We start from the raw sequence: 23,186 nt of genomic DNA on the forward strand, positions 1-23,186 counted from the left end.
GTGTGACAGCTACGACCTACCCGTATGAGTAGGTGGTGTTGTTGGAATTAGCCTTACCATAAGCACCTACAACCTACCCGCTAGAATTACTGAAAACGACTCACAGCCCATGTAAAAACTCCTCTTACAAATCAATTAAATTGCATCTAGAGGTGACAAATTCGATCCGTTTACTTATAAATGTCTCAGTTTAAACCTACTAAAAGTCACCCAAAAGTATACATTTAGTAGATACAATTTCTTAATTCATTTCATTTATAAATATATCATTTTCCTACTAATATCATTTTTTAGTCAACCAACACAATAAAGGCGTAACCCACCACCAATCAAACAGAAAAAAAAAAAAAACTCATAACAAAGAAAGAACAAGATATATATATTATAAGCAACATGTGGTCATATGCCATAATAGCCAAAAGAAACATCAATTTTAAGATCATCATCATATGCTTGTTCAAGCTTTACATATGTTACTTCAACCCAAAAGTCAACTCATCAAAATGTAAAATGTAGCTTAATAAACCATCTATATAATATCACCTATACCACCCACCCCCAATCTTCATTTTTGTTAGCAAAAAGTTAATTAAACCTAAACCAAAATATATAACCATTTCTTCAAGTCATAGCTCATAAGAGAGTGGCACAACGACTGTCAAATTACTTTTAGTCCCAACCACTATATCCACCACCACCGCCGCCAAAACCACCATACGAATCAGAAACGCCCGCAGCCACAATCGGCGGAGCATAATCGTCATAACCGCCATAAGAAGTACCACCATAATCTGCATTCCCACCGTATGCTGCAGTCGTGCCATAATCTTCATTCCCATACGAACCATCATTACCACTCCTGAAATCCCGACCGCCAAATTTGCTAGAACCACGACGATAATCGCTAGAAGACGAATGACTTTCAGCGTACTGATCAAGCCATCCCGGTGCATCCTGATGAGCTTCTTTCATAAGCTCAGAAATCGGTTTAGCAACGATTGAGTTCTTAGCATTGAAAAAAGCAGTTGCTAGACCAGATTTACCAGCCCGGCCGGTTCTCCCAATCCTATGAACATAACTGTCAATGTCCCGTGGCAGATCAAAATTTATCACGTGAGCAACCCGAGGGATATCCAGTCCTCTTGACGCAACATCAGTAGCCACCAAAATTGGAGTTGCACCATTTTTAAACGACCGCAAGGCTCTTTCCCTTTCCTGCAGTAATTTAGCATTCCAAAACACGTTAATTTGCGATTTAACCTAAGTAGTTAATGCGGTAAAATTGAGAAATCGGTAATGTTAATATTATGCTGAATTTATATATATAGTGATTTAAGTATTTAACACTAAAAATTCCGTATCATCTCCTACCATTAACAAATTAACAAGCACTAAAACTAGTAGCAAGTAGGAACTAATTAAGACTTAAAACACTGACATTTAACACTAAGATCGTGTGTAGTGGGGCGGTTTTTTTTTTTTTAAATTCAAAAAAACGCCCAAAACGCCTCCCCTCCCATTACATAGGGCGTTATTTGGAAATTTTTTTGAAAAAAAGTTAAGCAGCGTTATAAATAAAACGCCCAACAAACAAGTGGTCCAATTTGACTGACCAATGGGAAGGGGCATTAGTGGTCCAAGTGGGATGGCACGTACTGACCAAACAGCATTTTTAAATAAGTTTCTTTTTTTTTAATCCGTTTTAATGATTGGAAGGGGCATTATTTGAGCATTATTCCCACTACGCCACTTTTGCAATAACGCCCCATGCTGACTGGGATGACACATGTCGGATAATGCCCCCATGGTGGGGGCATTATTTTTCTTAACCACTACGGGTGGTCTAACAATTAACAATTAAGACTTAAAACACTAATAATTGAAAGACGAATGCTAGAACTAAGAAGAAAGGTACTGATATCGGGAAAACTGATGATATATCGGTCAATATCGCCGATAATATCGGTACCAATATTTTCCACCGAGATCTCACTAGGGGCCAAAAACCGATATATCACCGATATATATTAACTACATAGTTTGCAATTTAACTATCAAAGAGAGAAAATGAATAACTGATCTTACAAATTGGACTTTGTCTCCATGGATTGCGGTAGCGGGGAAACCCATCCTGCATAGCCAATTTTCTAAAGAATCCGCGCTTCGTTTAGTCTCCACAAAGATTAAAGTCAATGCATTCTGAATCAAGATTCAAAAAAAAAAAACAGCTTAGAAAATTAGTTAAGCATATTCGAAAGAAAATGAAGTCGATCGCGTAAATACCTTCCCCAGATTTCCTTTTGCTTTCTGATCATGAAGAAGATTGCGTAAATAGTCACGTTTCTCCGAATCCTCAACAAACACAATCTTTTGCAGGATCAAATCAGTACTGGAACCAACTCGACCGACGGACAGAAATATGTAGTTCTTAAGAAAATCGGACGCCATCCTCTGCATTCAAAACATAATTACATTATTTATATAAACAAACAGTCTTTAATAATTCTATTAACCAAACATGTTTCATATGACTAACTTGAATCTCAGTCGGAAAAGTTGCGCTAAACAGCATTGTTTGTCGACGACCACAAGGCGGCATATCCAAACGCTCGACAATCTTTCTGATTTGGGGTTCAAATCCCATATCCAGCATTCGATCGGCTTCGTCTAGAGCCAAATACTTGATTTTCGCAAGCGAAACTTTTGATCTTTCGATCATGTCGGTTAATCTTCCTGGTGTAGCAACTAAAATGTCCACACCCCTTTCTAAATTCCTCAACTACACCACCATTATTCAGTTAAAATATCCATAATCATAATTAGCAAAAAAAAAAAAAAAAAAAAAACTAGGGTTTGCAGCTTGTTAAAAGTTGAAAGAGTATATAAACCTGAGGATAAACTGGTGCACCACCATAAACAACAGCAACTTTCACACCAGTTTGAAAGCAGAATTTCTTAGCTTCTTCAAAAATCTAACAAAATAATAATAATACAAATATTAATATTATACATCATATTAAACCTACAAGTTGTAACAAAATAAAGTTATGAACCAGGTTCTTCAAAAATCTAACAACATAATAATACAAATATTAATATTAATATATTATACTATAATATTCTTCAAAAATCTAACAACATAATAATAAAAATATTAATATTATACTATACTACAACAAATTACACCTACAAATGTTACAAAATAAAGTTATTAACCATGTTCTTCAAAAATCAATCAAAATATAAAAACAAATATTAATATTATACTACAAGAAATTACATCTAAAAATGTAACAAAATAAAGTTGTTAACCATGTTATTCAAAAATCTAACAAAATAAGAAAACAAACATTAATATTATACTACAAGAAATTACATCTAAAAATGTAACAAAATAAAGTTACTAACCATTTTCTTCAAAAATCTAACAAAATAAGAAAAAAAAATATTAATATTATACTACAGCAAATTACACTTACAAGTTACAAATGTAACAAAATAAAGTTATTAACCATGTTCTTCAAAAATCTAACAACAAAATAATACAAACATTGATATTATATTATACTACAAAAAATTACACCAACAAAAATAAGGTTATGAACCAATTTCTTCAAAAATCTGACAAAACACAAATACAAATATTGATATTGATATTAATATTAATATTATAATTATACTACAACAAATTACACCTATAAATGTAACAAAATAAGGTTATGAACCATGTTCTTCAAAAATTTAACACAATAATAATACAAATATTAATATCATACTACAGCAAATTACACTTACAAATGTAACAAAATAAATTTATCAAAAATGTTCTTCAAAAAATACAAATATTAATATTATACAACAACAAATTACATTACATCTACAAATTTTACAAAATTACCCTGAAGTTATTAACCATGTTATGAACATTAGCTTGTAAATATAAAAAAAATAACAAAAACAAATATAAAATAATAATAAAAAAAATAATAATAATATAAGAAAACGACGGCGTTTAAAGAACAATAATAATCACCTGACAGCAAAGTTCTCTAGTGGGAGACAAAACAAGAGCAAGAGGAAACGCAACAGTCTCCCGACGACCGTACGACGGCAGAGACGACGTCGTTTTCATGACCCCACTAATAATCGGAAAACAAAACGCCGCCGTTTTACCGGACCCGGTCTGAGCACACGCCATCAAGTCACGACCAGCTAAAGCTACCGGAATCGCATGACGTTGTATGGGCGTCGGTTTCACATACTTACACCGGTTTTTGATATTATCATTAAGCACGTGCCCCAAATCGATTTCGGAGAAGGTGTTAACGGGTTTGGGTACGTCCGACCCGGTTATCTCGACGGGTATGTCTTCATACGCGTCGAAATTGATACCCGTGTTGGTGGTTTCTTGTTGTTCATGTTCAGTAAGTTTCATTTGGTTAAAGTTTTGTAAAACGGTGTCGTACTGGTTAGGGTTTGTTCGATGATGATAGTTGTGTTGTCGTACACCGATTCTAGAACTGGTTTGATCGGGAATGTGGGTGGGTCGTTGGTAGGGTGGGAGGTAGGTGGGTCGACCCGGTTGACGTGGGGGTTTTTGACCGTAGGAGTATGACATGATGACGTGGATATTGGATTGAAATGGTGGAGAAATGAAGAGGACTGTGGAGGTTAAAAGGGGTGGAGATGACAAACCCTAATTAAGGGGGAGGTGATGAGGTGGTTTTCATGGCGGAGGAGAGAGAGAGAGAGAAAACTCCGGTGACGGTGGGGGTTATAAAGGGGGTGGGGGTGGGTGGCATGTTTCTATTGGTGCGTGGAGTCCAATCGCCCTTAATTGTAAAATATCTTTGGGATTTTTATGTTTTTGTAAAAAGTTTTGTATTTCTCTGTTATTTTTTTTTAACGTTCAACGTAAGAATCGCCGTGTACTCTTTACGTGGTATTCATTTGCTGAAAGGTAGCCCGTGGCAGCCTAACCTGCACCCACGAAGCCTCAAGCCAACCATGCCACCAGTTCTGGGGAAAACCCGACCATGCACCCGCTCGAGGGTACGACAATGCAGAGCCGGTAAAACCCGTGTGGATCAGGAATCGAACTCGAGACCATTCGGCCAGGAGTCTTTCCTTCATTTCCATAACCACTGAGCTATAAGCCCAAGGTTATCGGTTATCGGTTTAATCGAAAGTTGGTTATCGGTTATTTTTTTTATCATCGGTTAACCGAAATTAACTGAACGAAATCATTTATATTTTCATATATTTCTTGTTTTATACCTCAGTTTCATGTATTTCATATTTTATATTTTCATTTCATGTACTTATACCTGTATTTCACGTATTTATACATCTAGTACATATAATTCTAAGCAGAAAATTTAGTCCTTGTTTAATTTGGTTATTAACCGAACCGAAAACTGACAAGCTAACCGAATTAACCGAACTGATTATCCGATGACTTCGGTTACGATTACGGATAATGCTAATAATTGAACCGAACCTAACCGTACGAACCTCTAGACTATACATATACCAATATTTTGAATATGGGATGAGTACTAAACCGACCACCCTGCTGATTTTGTTGGTCTATTTGGTTGAGCTAAACATATATACATGATGATGCAATACATAATTTTAAAAGGTATTTATATGTTATACAAAATTTGAATACTATATTGTTACGTTATTTATTGTTTTCTCAAGATAATATTGTATTTGTTGTTTCTATATTAATTAACGAAATACTTTTGTTCTAGGCAAAATAATGGAAAGATATTTTTGGAAGAGGTACATAAGTATCTTTTTGCTAAATCAAATAAGCTCCTCTTTAAAAAAAATGTCCTTTTAATTCAAATCTTATAATCTTTAAAATGATATTTTGGCAAAAAAAAAAAAAGATAAAAAGAGTTGGTTCAACGGTTCAACCCATGCAAACCAAACTGGCTAAGGGTCTGGTTCCGATTAAACAGGTTTTGGTCCGGTTTAACAACATTGAAATACACACATGTGATCAAAACCATGTACTACAAATACTAATTTGATAATTATATCTCGTTTACAATTTACAAATATTTTTTTTAAAAGTAAATAATATGTTATCTGTAGTTTATTAATGTTAAATTCAAATACTAAAAACGTGACCATCATCAATGCATAATCTAGGGCAACATGTGTTGAATATCCATTGATACATTACGCTTTAACACATCACAATCACATATTGAAATCAATCTATCATAAATTACTAGTTCAATATTTCACAAGATCTTGATCAATTTCTTCACTAGCATTTAATAATCCGGTTTCAATTACAATCACAATCAAATTCCATGAAGGCTCGTCAATGTTTAGATCATCGTCACCCTCGACTAAAGTCTCACCAACATCGTTGTCAACATCATTACCATAATGCGGCCGCATATTCTCGTAACTAAGTTATTTTTTAAAAGGATCACCGTTTGTCCTATTTAAAATAGAAACAAAATCCTCATCTTCAAGATCTAATGGCAACGAATCTTACAATTCCTCTTCTTCAGTACTTGCTTCATAAGTAGCATCACTAAAATCATCATCTTCTTCATTCGAATATAACTCCATCCTACAAAAATCATTGACTCCATCAACATCCACAAAAATAAATTCTAAACAATTATGAGGACAATATTAAACGGTGATTTTGTCTAACACTGATGGCATCATCCATTTTCATGGTGGCTTCTAAAAACAATTTCATATCACGTAAGATAAAACAAGAAAAAAAATAAGAAATTGAGTATCATGCTACGTGGAATTAAAACATGATGTTAATCAAGCAACGTGGATTAAAAGAACGTTGATGTCAATTATCTCCTCCTTCTTTGACGTTTCAGTTGCTAGGGTTTATCACGTGAAATACATTCCTTTTATTTTTTTTTAAAGCCACAGTAAAAAAGTATTCACGTAACAAAAACTACCGGGACAACTGGTTACCAGTTCTCTTTTTTTAAAATAATGTTCAAATTTAACAAGTTAAGGGACTTTTATATGCAAAAAAAAAAAAAAGTTGAGAGACTTTTGTGAGAAAAAATAGAAAGTATATTGGTTTTTTATGGTATTTGCCCTTATAAAATTGTATTATGTATTATCCTTATTGTTTTTTTTTTTTAAATACGGGTTGAAATATAACTAATTATTTATTCTGATTTTCAATTTTAAATATTTGTTACCTTCTAATAACTTGTTTAATGACAAATTTGGTGATACGTACTCGTTAATAGTTTCGTCTTTTATCATTGTACCAAGCATCTAAAGATTAACTTGCATTTTTATCACGAATATGGTTCACTCCGTCTCTTGTGATCTCCTATGTTTTCGCAACGCACCGGTTTGCTTATATTGTCATTAAATGGCTCCCCCTATCTCACTTTTAGGCATGAAAAGAACTAGAACGTTCATGAACTATTCGTAAATCGTTTAACGAAAAGTTCGTTTATTTAATAAACAAACGAGTATGAACAATTTTTTTTGTTCATTTAGTTAAATAGGCGAACATAAACACACATTTTGATTGTGAACATATGTTTGTTTACATTTATTGACGTTTGTTTATGTTTATTCCTTTTAATTTTAATAAATACATAAGGAGTTATATTATATAAATATTATGTTTATATAAAAATTATTACAAGGGTTATTGGATTTAATAATCCTAAGTTTCATATGTTGGCCAATAATAATTCAAACTCTAAAAATTACCTTCAGCGATCTCAACTTGTAAGAATGTGGTCCACGTCGATCACTTTCAAACTGTAGATGCACTTAATTCAATTAAGAAGGCTGCATGCGCACTTAAATCTTTTGAGAAGACCACTTATATGTTATAAAAGAATCAATGGGGGCCAAATTCTTAGAAGTTGGGATCGTTGGGGGGGATTTTTAAAGTTGAGATTATTATCGGCCAATAGATCAAACTTTGTATTATTAAAATCTAATAATCCTAAATATAAAAGAGAATCTTAATAAATACATAAGGAGTTATGTTTATGTAAATATAAACATAAAAGGAGGTTCGTTTGTGTTCATTAATGTTAATTTATGTTCGTTTATGTTTGTTAATTATGTTCATTTTTGTTCGTTTAAGTTTGTTCATTTATGTTCGTTTAAGTTTGTTTGTTAATTTTCGTTTGTGCTCGTTTATGTTCTTGAATTGTTTGTTTAGGTTTTAAATAAACAAACACGAGAAAAAGATATAATATGATCTCGAGAGTAAAACCCGTTGAACACAAAAGTTTGTAACAAATGATATTATGAACTCAAATGATTTCTACAAAAATACTTCTATTAAACCTTTTATCAAAAACAAAAGGAGAGAGAGAATCTTCCTTAAAGGGGTATATATTCAAACGTCTAACAAGTCAAACCATTTTTGGTTCAAACAAAACGAGTAATACTCTTTGAAAGTGAAAATAGACAATGACCAAATGGAATTTATGAGAAAAGACGATTAATATTTAAATAGTTTTCCATCTCCCTTGCCTAATACAATTTCAAATCAATATCATTGATTTGCTATGGTTTAAGCTTGTTTAACGAGTCAAAATCAGTGTTTTAGACATTATTTAACGAATCTATTTTTGTGAGACAAAACAACGCATAAGGGACATGGTCGATAGATGATACGAATTCTAGATATATTTTTGTTGTCTATCACTCTATTTCATCCTTGGATATCCAAACAAATAGTTTTCAACCATTCGCACAATACACTTAATACTATTTAGTTAGTTTATTGATTCGTATCAAAACTCAATATTATTAAGTGAGAGAAGATCTAAAGCTTCTACGAGCTAAATATATACAAGTGTTATTCTTTGAAATAACTCGAATTTAAATCATTCATCAGAAATAGTTGAACACACATGCTTCACCATTTGTAATCTTGATGTACTAACGATATATTTCAAGTCTGACGTAAGAGAGAAGCAAAGGCTATCTCAACCTTGAAGGAGAGAAAATTTGGGTGAGGATTACCCGTATGTTAGTGAGACGTTCGTAATGATAATCTCTACCAAACTTAGAGAGACACATTAGGTCGAGTGTAGTGGGACGCCATGTGGGGTTTTTTTTGGGCTATAGAGCCCAATAGCGCCCGCCACACCACGACAGGCGGTATGGAGCCAAGTCTTGGATGCAGCGTTATACAAATAGCGGCATGAAGGATTTGCAAACATTTCCCCCCACTCACACATATATACACATATATATGTCTTGGTTTTAAAAATCGAGAGGCGCACAAAAGCGACGAGGTCTAAAACCAAGACGCGAAGCGCAAAAGCGGTGGGCTTTTCATACCCGAGGCGCAAAGTGATTATATAATTTTTTATATATATCCTATAGGTTTTTAGCATCTCTTATCCAAATTATAGATATGATAAGATTTATATATGATTTACCGATAAGTACAAGCTAAAAAACCTATTGTACAACCGTTTGATGCTTAAAAACATCATAAAACACCCTATGTACATGTGGCGCGCTCATGAGGCCAGAAAAACCTCTAAAAATGCGCTTTTTTGGGTTTTTTTTTTTGTAAAAAGGGCGCCTCGGGCTACCTAAGGCGCCAAGGCTTGCGCCTTGATGCGCCTCGCGTCTAGGCGCGCATCAGGCGCGCTTTTTAAAACCCAGATATACATATGTATAATTGAAGAGGTTATTAATTAATTGAGTAATGATGAGGTAGTGGCTTTATGACTACGGCCTCTAGTGATATAACGTCCCATAAAGCCCTGTGTGACGTGGCATGACACGTGTCGTATAATGCGTACAAAGGGGCTTTATTATAGAGAATATAACTCTTGATTGTATTTGCTTGAACCGGACATATAACAATTCTCTAATGCTGGAGGGTGTGGGGGCGCCACCCAGGCCAAGTCATCAACTATAGCGCCTCGGGGCGCTATACCTTCACACCCAGAGATTTAAAGGGGGGCGCTATACAAGGGGCTCCATCATGTTAACGCCAAAAATGAAAGGTTAAGGTGGGGCCCACTAGATTTAATTCAATGAAATCCTTTTTTTTATTTAGTTTAATAAGGGGCTCCATCCACACCATGCAAATTAAAGGGGGTTCCATCCACACCATGGATCATACGTGTCGCTTACGTGGCCTGATATCACTAACGTCCGTAATCATAAAACCCCTAACTCATCATTACCCAATTAATTAATAACCTCCCTAGAGGCTCATATCCCTAGGGGCTCTAATCACACCATCCAGCCTAAAAGAGTATTAAAATACTTAAATTTTGATAATTCTCGTTATATAAAACACACTATTATTTTAATTGTAATGTTTTTTTTTAATTCTAATGTATTACTAATTACAATGATAAAAAATTCATCAACTGATAATACTAAAAAAAAAAAAAAAAAAAAGAGTTCAAATCTGACCATGTTTTAAAAGAGGTAGTATAGGGTCAACACTTAACACTCAACACTGACTCAACACCCATTTTGGATGACAAAATACAAGAAAGATGAATGCACACCATTTTGCCATTTTGTTGCTATTTCATATCAAAGTGTTGTATTAGCTGTTTAAATCTTAAATATCTTGCATATCAGAATTGTTTGCAGCGGAATTATACGAATACATTTGATCGATATAACACGAAAATGTAAGAACAAACGATGGACAATTTTGTGTAAAGGAAATTGTCTTGGTAACCGGTAATAATTGCCGGTAATACCTATATATACAATACACAAGAACGGTTATGAAGGTAGTTAATTTTGGCGGGAGTAACCGTCATCTTAAATGACGTTACTTAACCAACATACCCGTTCAATTGTACTCGTTCATATATACATACATACTTAATACGAATAAGTTTAATACAAATAATAATAATACTAATGTAAATTATGTTTATAATACTAATACTTTCCCCTAAACATAATTTGGTTTAAGAGAGTTCTTGAGTACGCTGTTATGTGCTTCGTTTACGGCTTTCTTTGCCCTTGAGAAATCGAATCTCTTCCTTTGAAGTTTCTTGAGACCATGCCAATCACTACCTCCATAGTAAACATAGTGATCTTCAGCTATATCCTGAATCGCTTCTGACTGCTCTTGTAACCCGCTAACTCTACCTGTTTGATTTGTAAATAATGCATAATGAGTGACTTCCTTCTCTACTGCTCCGGTACTAGTTGAACATTCGGCTGTCTCCGTTTGAACTTCATCTGTTATTACTTCTTTATCTCCATCACTCTTGCTTTGTCTGGGATCTACTGTTTTCTCATCCTCCTTTCTGATTGCCCTTTCCTGTGTTACCTTGATCTTGTAGTAGTATACAAGTACATCCAGATACATAGCATAAATCAGACGCATGTATTCACCATCTTCATATTCGAAACCCGTATCCTTCGCTATCATTGCTCACATACCATTTTCAGTAATTTGCCGGTGACCACCTTCCCTCTTCACTGCCATATACAGGTCCAACAATCCTACTTTCCGATTGTTTGACGCATAAGCAGGCAGTGGCCTTGAATGAATTTCTAATTTTACTCTAAGAAACCATTCTATCATCCTCTCAAACGTGATTTCGAGATAGTGTTTGTACTTAAGAAAGTAATCAACGTCTTCAAGCATATCTAACAGGGCCATACAATCTATAAAATCATTGAACTTCATTGCTTGTAAGATTAGAATATTCCAATCCGGTTCACATGTAGATATGTTCAGTTTCTCAAAGTATTCGTTTAGAAATTCAGTTTTATACTTCTCGTGTTCATGACCCCTTTCTATCACTTTCTGTTTCTCTAATTCTCCTATTTCTTCTTATCTGGTCATTCCTGAATTACTATTCCTTCTGTTGTTTAAAGGAATGCTAAACGTGGGATAAATTTTACATTTCTCTCCCATGAATCTTACTATATAACCCTGAGTTATTAACTGATCAAAACTCAAGACATTTCTGTCTATATCTGTTGTGTAGAACACACTATGAATGCGTATATTTTCAGACCCGGACGCAACATCTACCACACCAATGCCTCTAATGAAGAAAAAAATGGTTTTCTCCAGTCACAGTTTCAACATGAGACATATTTTTTTATGCGTTTAAACATGTCTATGTTACTAGAGAAATGGTGTTTGAGAGACTTACTGACATACCATATATCGGACCAATATCCTCCCTCGGTTCCTTCCACAATAAATTCCAGTCGGCCTTCAATCTGATGATTGTTCTCTTCCTCAGCGTTTTTCTGAGTTCCTGCATCAACCGCTTGTCGTAGTAATTGATTCTCTTCATCCTTTTCTTTCTCTTGGCATGAAGAGATTTGATGACCAGGCATATTGCAGTAGTAACAGCGACGTTCCATTCTTATTCGTTCTCGTCTTTCTTCTGTGCACATGGCATCATTGAAGAGGTTGGCCTGAGATTGTCATTGATTGAATAACTGGCTCTGATACCACTTTCTTGCATATCAGAATTGTTTGCAGCGGAATTATACGAATACATTGATCGATATAACACAAAAATGTAAGAACAAACGATGGACAATTTTGTGTAAAGGAAATTGTCTTGGTAACCGGTAATAATTGCCGGTAATACCTATATATACAATACACAAGAACGGTTTTGAAGGTAGTTAATTTTGGCGGGAGTAACCGTCATCTTAAATGACGTTACTTAACCAACATACTCGTTCAATTGTACTCGTTCATATATACATACATACTTAATACGAATAAGTTTAATACAAATAATAATACTAATGTAAATTATGTTTATAATACTAATAAAATAAAGATTCTTTTTTATTAGAAAAAATGAAGTTGAAAAATTAACGGTTGCGGTGTTGGGAGCTCTCGGTCGACCGGAGCGCCCACAACGTCATCATCGCCCTCAGCCTCATCGATTAGGTCGACCTGCTCCACGACAGTAGGTGTGACCTCCGCAACTGGTGAGGGACAAAAATGTGGTCGTCTTGGTCGCGAAGGCGAAGGTCAACCACCGCAAAGTCGTACATCATGCACCACCCAGTAGACACGGCGTTGTGGCTGGCGTGGGGGAAGAACAGGAGGAATTCCACTGGCGTGGGGGTAATTGTGTGGGTGAGGTGGAGGCTCTTGATTGGTGAGTGTAGTTTAGGTTTGTTTTGATTTGTTGATTTTTCTTTTTTTTTCTTCTTCCACACCATTTCCCACCCGAGCTTTTGTCTCCACGCCACAATCTGACTTGGTTGCCACATGGCATTTCATTACCATTCTTGATGCCCTTCTATAATGTGTGGTCTTTTATTCGTCCGACCTTATTTGTATACAATTTAGATGTTTATTTTGGAAATTTTAGGTGAGTCAACGTGGTGATTTCCCCGATAGGGATCCGAATGGGACAAAGGGGGTTGGGATCCGCAGGATTTGTTCAATAAGAAAAGTACATTTCATGAAGTAGCCCATAATCTCAATTATAAATGAGATAATTTGGGTTGTGTTGTATTTCAAATGGGTCAACTAAAAGATGTTAACTAAAAGGGAAACATGTAGATTATTTATAAAAACATTTTACTACCCAACATATATGACCCACACATCTTGCCACCTCTAATATTATATGCTCCTTAAGCATGCTAACCAACGATGATAAACATAGTGAAAGTGTAAAATACAATATTGCTTAACGTACGAACGTACGTTGTGACATTACGCACGTTGTAAAATTCAAAACCCTAATCACGCATGTTGAAAAACCATAATCACGCATGTTATTCTTAGGTAATTAAGCATGTTATAATTATGTAATGAAGCATGTTATGGTTTTCAACATTCTTGATTATGTCTTTTCAACATAGGTAATTAGGGTTTTGAGTTTTACAACGTGCGTAATTTCACAACGTACGCTCGTACGTTAAGAAATATTGTACATTAGCCGGACTCTAAACATTTATGCATACCATAGTTTCATGTACAACCAATGTAACACACTGAATTCTTATTAATTAATAAAAATACATTTTTAGATAATATCCTCCTACCTCTTTGAACTTGTTTCTTGCTAGTTAATGTGTGTTTTTAAAATGTGTGCCCGTTTCAAGCCGTATAACTTTTTAACAACCAAATTAATCGAATACTCACTAAACATGAAAAATGGACCTTCAAACTTATGAAGAAATCAAAATATCACATAACTTGATGAAAAAAATAGTTTCACATTCTATTTAATTAATTAATACAAAGAAGCTATACGAAAAAAGGTACAAGTCACGGCTTCTTTCATAACATAAAACGTGCCATTGTATGTCAATAACTCTTCAGAAAAGTCTCTATGGATCCATTGGAGTATTACCAATGCACTATTTGTATTGGACTTCAATTCTAATTACTTAAATCAGCCTTATTTGAATCTTGGACTAAACATTATTAACGTAGGCCTCTAGTCATTTTGTTAAAAATTATCTATACTATTATAAAAAGGAGAAGTGATGTACAAGATTGTAATTTTGTATCACGTACATATTTTAATGCAACATGTACAAAGGAATTATGGTGGAATTTTAAGGGTAAAATAGTCCGTACACAATAAATTAAGACGCCTGTAGGGGCATTGTAGTAATTTAAGCATCTCCTCCAAATTTATGACGCCATTTATTCATGGCTTTCCTTCATCAATGGAGCCCCAGGTAAGAGAGACAGTCGTGACCCCTCTCCTTCTTTTCTGGTACACACGCTTCCATAACTTAAGAGAGCCACCTCTATTCTCATAAATTCCCCCAATCTCAAAATTTGGGTTCTCTGGTTACAAAATCATTACCAACAATCATCCTAAAAATTCCGATCATCAAATACAATCGTTTTAAGAAGTTCTGATGGAGAAACAATCGAGGTCGATGTGGCTATTGTGTACTGTAAGAAGCATGTGGAGACTTTGAATGCCGATGAGAAGGTCACTAAGAAGATGCTTTATGTGCGGTTCCACAGAAGGGAAGCGGAGCCAATGTGTCCAGCAACGGCGGTGCAGCGAGCTAGGGCTTCTATCACTTTTGTAATTTTGGGTTTTGGTGATCTTCTATTCTGCTCGCAAGCAACCTGGATTGAACATCTACTCTGTTTCATGACATTTAGGGTTTGGAGTATGCGATTCAAATGGAAGATGCCTCCAGGTAAGTTCACACGAAATTAGGTAAGTGTTGTTTGTGCTCTTGATTTCAATTATATTTTTTCAAATTGAATTCGAATTTAGATTTACAAGCCATTGATAGTTGGTATGTGTGTGCTTACTGAATGTACAATAATCCTGGTATATTAAGATGCTTTGATTATACGATTGGACTTTTCAGTCATGTTGATTGGCTCCGTTGGACTTCTGCTGCACAACTACCTTTGCTTGAAGATGAAATGCGGAGGGTTGAAAGAGTGAATGTAAGCCTTATTGTTAATTATTATGTTACATTTTGCTGGAAATGTTCTTGATTGTATTATCTTTGTAACTTTGTTTAAAATGTTATATGCTTACAGCAACACATGAGTCTAGATTGAAACTATACGCCTACTGACAGGGTACGTACATACTGCAAGTAAATGGTTTTGATTATACCTAATGGTTATTAGATTTGCCAACAACCTAACTGGATCTTCCATGTTTGAGCTTTTTGTACTTTTGGCAATATTTCGTGTACGTTTTCTATACGATGTGTTCTCGATCGAGTAGTTTTCAAAAGTTTGTTTATCAGATTGCTTACCTTCAGCAGATGCTTGGAGGGATCAGTGGCTTGCCAACAAGAAAGCAATTGCTGATAGAAACGTCTACATGCTCTTAAAAGAGAGGTATACAGTTTTCTATATTACATGTTGTTTTCTATATTACATGCAGTTTTCATTATTATGTTCACATTATCATGGTTATTTTCTTTTTTTTTTCAGCAATCATTTTTTCCAGCAATTTTCTATGAGAGATAAGCTTGAGTCATGTGTAGGGACCTGCAACATCAAAGCAAGATGTCATGGTATGTTTTAATTATATGTCTGCGATTTGATTTCAATCTCTCATTTTGCTCTATGTGAGTATGTTTGTGTGTGTGCTCTACACATTTGATCATGTGTAACAACTTGGAAACTTGAAGAGATGAATAGTGTGGGGATTAGTGGGGTGGGACAACCTGAAGCACCTGATGGGAAGTCGTGGTGTTGGTGGTTATGCTCAACCTGTTAATCGACCGGGTTCCTATATAGATTCTTTAGGGTTTGCACCTGACTTGGACCACCAATATTCTGAGCATAACTCATCTGGTGGTTGGTTGGACGAGTGATTAGGTCTGATAAGGGGCGTCATTGGGTACCCCTACCTGATTTGGTTGGAAATTTTGGTTCAATAGTGTTGAAAAGGCTAGGCTAGAAAAAAAACTTTTTTAAGTTAGTCGACTAAAATTTCAGAGCAAGTTAGAAAAAGCTAGGCTGGAAAAAGAAATTTTTTAAGTTGGTTGACTAAAATTTTCAGAGCAAGCTTTTTGGTCAACCTTTTAAAAGGTCAATGACAGTCAACCAGTGAGGGTTAAGTGTGATTACATGCGTGATAAATTTAAGAGGGGTTGCTTATTATTTTGGGCGTGTTTAATTGAGATGGTTTGGTATTTGGAGTGGTGGTGTGTAGGTACGCCCTGTAAACATATCGGAAAAGAAGAATGGTGGAGCTTGGGTCATGAGATTTTTGGTAGTAATTAGAATCATGTTAATTGGGCCCATGCTCTTTCATATGGTGCAGCAGTGGATTGAGCCAAATGGTTATTTTAACGGAAATGCAATTCGGCTATTTTTACGTCGGATGCTTCATGTTTTGGGTCAGAAGCCTATTTTAGGCAAAATAGGAAAATGGAAATAGGTTGTGAGATTTATATGCTTTAACAAGATATGCTGATGCTAAAGACCGAGCAATTGGAGCAAAAAAATTATACTGATACATAAAACCTCCTAAAACGTTTCATTCATTAAGTTATATGATTGAAAAAAAAATTATACTTTACGTAATTGTATTTGATACACTAGCTATATATAAAGATTTCAACCCTTTTGGACAAAAAGTGTTGCAGGTCCACATTACCAAGAGAATTTGCCCATTTTGATTTGAACCCATTACCTAAACCACCCATTTTGATTATCCAAGGTACTCGCACAGACCAACTAGGGAATGCACAACTGAGGCCAACAAAGGTAATTGCTGTCAATATTCATTTGATTCATTTTTCTAATCGATCGTTGGTTCTATAAGTTTTTTTAGATTTGGTCTGTTCAATCTGTGGGGAGACCTTATAAAACCAGTCCTTTACATTAAGAATAGAGTTAGCGCTTTCAGTCTGTTTACTTATTAATGGATTGATTTAGGTTATGTATCATCTCAAAGGGGTCATATTAAAAAGTAAAGCTAAAATGGATTTTTATATGTTAAATAGTGTTTAAAGGTTGATCGGTGGACTGTTGGGTCCAGATGGAACAAACAGCTATTTGGGAAAATGGTGCAAAAGGGGTCAGAATAAGGGTTCTAAGGCTTCTTCAATATCAACACAATCAAATGTGAGTTCTTACTTACATTACAGTCCCCGTTACCCAGATAGCTTTTTTGCTTTGTATTAAAGTTTCACTTGTTTCGTAAGTTAACATTTTTAATTTATACAAGCAGGAGTCTAGGGGATCATTACTTTCTGCTAGAAGTAGCAAGCTTGGGGCTAAAACAAGTAGTTTGCAATCCGAGGGGTGCTTGCGGATCGGTCACTTTTTAAGTAAAGCAGGTCAATAGTGGGTATACTACTGTGTTATGTAGATTTGATTGTTTTATGTGAATCAATGCTGAATAGGGAAGTCACTAAAGTATTCTTAAATGTCTTACTTTTTTTTTGAACGACAACAGGGTCGCGAGGCACGAGACGGGACTCGAACCTGGTCTCCACCCGAGCCTAACCCTATGCACGCCACATACCACCACCCGACCGTCAGCGCTTTTGTGTGAACCACTAATGCGTTACTAATGACAAGATCAGTTGTTTCTTGATGCCTTGATGAACCACTAATGCGTGTGGTAATTAACATGTTTGATTTTATGAAGTTTTAACCCATTATGTATTTCACCACCATATTAATTACTACTAATACCATACAACTTGCTACAAAACCAAAAATAAAATATATATATATATATATATATATATATATATTGTAGAATCTAAAATATAACAAAAATATAAAAAATTATATTGTAGAATCTAAAATATAACAAATAGTTTTAACATAAAGTACACGTCAAGCAACTTACAACTAGGGTGTAAATGAGCCAAGCCCTGCGTGAGCTACTAAAGACCACACGTCAAGCAACTTACAACTAGGGTGTAAATGAGCCAAGCCCTGCGTGAGCTACTAAAGACCGACTCACACCAACAGCTCGAGTCAAGCTGAGCTTGAACGAGCTCGGGCCGAGCTCAAGCTTGAATTGGAACTTGTTTATTTAATTAGTTTGTGTACTTTCATAATTTTTGTATCCGTTGATCTTTATGTGAAGTAGTTACCATTCACAAAGCTAGCGAGTTGGAAACAAGGTTGACCACTTCATCAAAGTTGAACCAACTAGCCATTTTTACATGGTGAACTCGGTAACCCGGCGATCAAATGGCTGCGCTATGGTCAACTCGGTAATCCGGACGATTAACAAGCACCTTTCCTCAAAGTCCACCAAGTTTTTTCAAACTTTGCTATTCCTTAGTGTAACCGTATTAACTTGTACATCATGTTTTAAATGTGGTGTATTTGTTTGAATGACAAATCTTTTGTTTTATTGTAAGTTTTATTATTTTAGAAATATACCAATACGGGTATACGACGCTAGATCTTTCAAGTTGATGCTTGATGTGTAAAACTGGTCATCTGGGTCGGTTCGGGTTCGTTATATGACACTGGATCTTTTCGGTTTGATTTATTATTCTTTTGAATTGATTAGTTGCTCTTGAATATCAAATTTGATGTTTTATTATTTCATTTAACTTTTAGGTTAATTTGGTTGTGTAGCCATCTTAATCAACATGTGGGCTTCAGTTGTGATTTTTGGGAATGAGTTGTGGTTCAAAATAGACGTCATAACTAAATCTGATATTAGTCGGGACACCCGCCGCAACGCGCGGGCATTCCCACTAGTATATATATATATATTAAAACTGAACAGATCTGAACCAAGTGTTCTCTTCAATGGAATGAGCAAATCCGGAGTATTTTGGAACGAGGATTTGAACAACCTAAGGCCGTGGGGTATGGGTCGGGACTTTTGGCGTGGGTTGGGGTAAAACGCCCAAGTCACCATCCCGGGTGGGCTTGGGTTTGGGGCGTGGCCCTTGGGGCTTGGGTTTCAAGCCGGGCGTGGGGCGGTTTGGCCAAGCGAGCTGGCGGACTCTGATTTGCTCACCCCGCCACGTCAGGCGGGTGTTTGTTTTAAATTTTGAAATTTAAAATTCAAATTGGTCCCCCCATCCCCCCATATTCACCCATCCCAAGCCCAACCCACGCCCCGCCATACCCCGCGGACACGTAACCCGGCAGTGGGCTGGCTCCGCAGACACGTATCACCAAATGCCCAACCCAAGTCCCAACCCCCGCCCCACCATACCCCACGGCCTAATGTTAGTTTTTACTAAACAGCTAAAAGTTAGGGATAATATAAACAAACCCCTTTGATAGAGGGCGGCAAAGTGAAAGTTACGTACATATATTAGCGAAATCCCCAATTTCCATGCACGAGACACAAACCCTAAAACTACAAATCGGGATCTCTCTCTCTCTCTCTCTCTCACTCTCAGAGCGATGGAAGCCGACGAAGGTACTTATGCTCCTAAACACCTCCTCGCTCGCTACGATACGAATTTGATTGTTATGTCGTATGCATTATTGTTTTAGGGTTTCGTTGCTGTCAGTTGCAATTGGTGTTTTTGTACAATGTTATTGGTATATCGGCAAGGCAAATCACTCTTCCGCTTAATCACTTTCAACCGTTAAATCAGTTATTCTCATCTGTATGTATCTATGTATGGTGTTTTCATATATGTTCTTCAAAAGTTGAAGTAGTGAATTAATAATTTTACTCTTATTTTTGGGGGACCTGCATTAGCTCGTGTTTGGTTGGGTTGTTATTATTAAGATATTTAGAGGAACTTGATCGCTTATATCGTATGTGCGTGTCCGATTGAATTCAATTACTGTTTTAGCCTACATTTGCCGTTCGTTATTTAGAAGAAAATCATGAAAAGTCTCAATATTGTTTCTTAAAGTCACTCAAACTTTTTTTAACTTTTAAAAATTGTTATAAAGCTATATAGGGCGGATGGTAACTAGGAGATTAAACTCTCTCGTATATAAGGTGGTCTTGTTCGATCGTTAATCAAGACATGATTTGCAATCTTATTTTTCCTGTTAATAATAGGTAGAAAAGTTCAAGTTGGAGGGGAGCAGGAAGAAGGTCTTGTTGAGACTCAAAGCAGCTCTGCCTCAGCAGCAGCAACTGCTGCTGGTAACCACTGATTTGCTTCGCCTGTAAAACATATTATTAAGATATATATGTTTGTGTCTTTCTTTCTTATTTCTGTTCTTAATTCTTGACAGTTGATCAAATGAAAGGGAAGCGCCCTCATGAGGATCTTCCAACTTCTGCCTCAGCACCTTCTGCTTCTTCTGGTAACCACCCATTTTCATCAGTTTGCATGTTGTCAGTGGCGGATCCAGAAATATTTTCCACCAGGTTCCTTTTGATAGATTCTCACTAATTTTTTTTTCAAATCATATAAGGTTTCCACTATTTTTTTCAAACCAATGGGGTTCCCGGGAACCCTCAAAAAACCCCTGGAGCCGCCCCCGCATGTTATTCTACTTTGACTCTCTTTATGTTTTGTACATCAAATTTGTCTTCATTTATTACTAACAACAGTTTGTTTGTTTGTTTATGATGAACTAATAGGTACCAAATCTCAAGTGGAAGGAGCCAAGCGCCCATGTGTGGAGCAGCCCAATTATACAGGTAATGACCAAAGTCCACCTTTGGATTCTAAAAGTTACTAGGATATTTAAAAAAAAGTGTCTTTCTTATGTAATTCCCACTTTCCCTACAGTGATGGATGATACGGCGGACGAGGAGGAGTGCCCAATGGATATGGGGATAGATGATACGGCGGACGGAGGCTATTTCCTCAGCTTTGAGGGAAATCGAATGGTTATCGTCGCAAAACGTCCACCACCCGTTAGGAGGAGGTTCGGGCCGCCTCATCCAAACGCAATCACCTATAAAAGAATGAGTCGTATGAATTCTTATTATTCTTTGATCAAGATATGTTTGGATAAAATGCAATGTTAGTTAATCATCTAAATAATAATAGGTAGAATGGCTGAAACTGGATTAAGTTATATTCGTGGCGACGATCCTGTCTTTCACATGCCCTGGAATCCATTCCCTGTAGCATCATATACATCATCACTACCACCAACTGCTACTCCTGATGCTTCTGGTAAAACACAACTCCTTTCTGTTGTAAAACTTGATTATTATTAGAGTAAACTGCCAAATGTTCCCTGAGGTTTGATCACTTTTTGCCACATTAGTCCAAAACTTAAACCTTTTGAATCTGGGTCCCTGTGGTTTCAATTTTGTTGTCATTTTCATCAAAATCAAAATTTGGTCAGATTTTTCAGTTAACATCCAACTTTTATGTCTTTTTCTGCCCTTTTAATGAAGGGCAAAATGGTCTTTTAACGTTTTATTATAAGAAATAAAAAATATCTGACCATTTTGCCCTTCATTAAAAGGGAGGAAAAAGAAAAAAACTGAATGATAACTGAAAAATCTGACCAGACTTTGCTTTTGGATGAAATTGGCAACAAAGTTGAAACCACATAGACCCAGATTCAAAAGGTTTGAGTTTTGGACTAAAGAGGCAAAAGTGACCAAACCTCATGAACCATTTTGGCAGTTTACTCTTATTATTATTTTTATATATATTCTTTCTATTGATTTGCTTATTTATTATTAACAGACATCGAGGCTTGATCCGCTTACAAGTGATCTTGGTTGGAATGGATCTAGGAAACCCGCAATTGATGCTGTGCTTATATAAATACAAATAATTTTAGTGTACAAAACGTACGAACTAAGGGAAAAGATAAAAAAACGCGGTGATATTTTTGTAATTATCAGTAACTATCAAAATTACTCTACAAATGATCCTGTAGAGTAATTTTGATTAGGTTTAATTAGGTTTGTAAAACATGTTCAGATACATGAAACCTTGGTCAAATCCAATCTTTATCCTTTAATTTGACTTTAGGGTTCTAGTTGTATTAATCTATGGTTGTGATAGGTGGTAGCTAACTATATTGTGTGTGTTTTTCTTTTTCCAATTTTACCTAGCCTAACCGAGTTAATAAATTATACAACCGTAGGCATGAATGGCAATTTATAAAGGTTTGTACCAATGGCTTAATTTCTAAAAAATAGGCATTAAAATGGCAAAATAAAGTAAGTATTAGCCATGTAATTAATTCATTATGATAGATGATATACTATACAGATTTTAGTGTGGATAATCTTTTATTATTTTAGTATAATATAATCTTTTATATTATAGGTGTTGATTCGTGTTTTTTCGGTTTGATTTGTGGATTTTGAATTCAATTTATTGAGTTTAATCTGATTGTGTGGTCTATTACATATGAATTGGTTAGCTAGCAGTGATGAAAATGGCGTCGCTTTAAGCATTTTGAGATTTTTAAAAATCCATTAACCCAAAACCCTAGTCTGGTGGGTGGAGAGAACCCATTTGGTATATAAACACCACATTGGTTGTCCATACAATCGATGTTGGACAAGTTTCATACCTTGTAATGGTTTTAGTCCATAACAATCGACCCTCCTTAAGGGCCAACGTCCTCGTTCGTCACAACCATGTTGGTCACGGCTGGCTCTTTCCAGGTGGATACCAATTACCACCCATATCGAAGTTATTGACGGGGTTTGGGGAGGGTGGTATGTAGGCGAGCCTTACCTTCATATCCCAACGGTAAAGAGGCCAGTTTGGTTCTGGTTTGACCCGGACCAGACGAAAAACAAGGTTTCTTCTTAATGTAACGAAACCACGTCGTTTAGGAAATGAATTAGACCTTGTAGATACAATAATTATCACAA

The 23,186-nt window shown here is 35.7% G+C and overlaps 2 protein-coding genes and 1 long non-coding RNA gene across 11 annotated transcripts; 2 read left to right on the forward strand and 1 right to left on the reverse strand.

Moving 5' to 3' along the window:
* Window positions 1-409: 409 nt before the first annotated feature.
* Window positions 410-4,768, reverse strand: LOC110886781 (DEAD-box ATP-dependent RNA helicase 37). The gene is made up of 6 exons (XM_022134621.2): window positions 4,034-4,768; window positions 2,889-2,972; window positions 2,537-2,779; window positions 2,284-2,451; window positions 2,086-2,199; window positions 410-1,215 (listed from the first exon to the last, which is right to left on the reverse strand). The coding sequence occupies exons 1-6, from the start codon at window positions 4,616-4,618 to the stop codon at window positions 670-672; spliced, it is 1,740 nt and encodes a 579-aa protein (XP_021990313.1). The 5' UTR covers window positions 4,619-4,768; the 3' UTR covers window positions 410-669.
* Window positions 4,769-14,660: 9,892 nt separating this feature from the next.
* Window positions 14,661-18,852, forward strand: LOC110886780. Of its 9 annotated transcripts, XR_004870034.1 has the most exons (10): window positions 14,669-15,150; window positions 15,328-15,409; window positions 15,506-15,547; window positions 15,739-15,814; window positions 15,911-15,993; window positions 17,066-17,194; window positions 17,434-17,554; window positions 17,661-17,769; window positions 17,889-18,056; window positions 18,537-18,852. It is a non-coding gene; the product is annotated as an uncharacterized LOC110886780 (long non-coding RNA). The 9 variants fall into 9 exon arrangements; XR_004870037.1 differs by having other exon boundaries at window positions 14,661-15,409; window positions 15,506-15,662; XR_004870035.1 differs by having other exon boundaries at window positions 14,661-15,409; window positions 15,721-15,814.
* An 870-nt stretch (window positions 18,853-19,722) lies between these two features.
* Window positions 19,723-22,299, forward strand: LOC110883477. The gene is made up of 7 exons (XM_035978837.1): window positions 19,723-19,838; window positions 20,439-20,525; window positions 20,618-20,689; window positions 20,970-21,029; window positions 21,121-21,306; window positions 21,385-21,513; window positions 22,039-22,299. Exons 1-7 carry the CDS (start codon window positions 19,823-19,825, stop codon window positions 22,050-22,052), a joined length of 564 nt encoding a protein of 187 aa, XP_035834730.1. The 5' UTR covers window positions 19,723-19,822; the 3' UTR covers window positions 22,053-22,299.
* Window positions 22,300-23,186: the final 887 nt, after the last annotated feature.

This window comes from Helianthus annuus, chromosome 10, assembly GCF_002127325.2.
Source record: "Helianthus annuus cultivar XRQ/B chromosome 10, HanXRQr2.0-SUNRISE, whole genome shotgun sequence".
NCBI classification, from domain to species: Eukaryota; Viridiplantae; Streptophyta; class Magnoliopsida; order Asterales; family Asteraceae; genus Helianthus; species Helianthus annuus.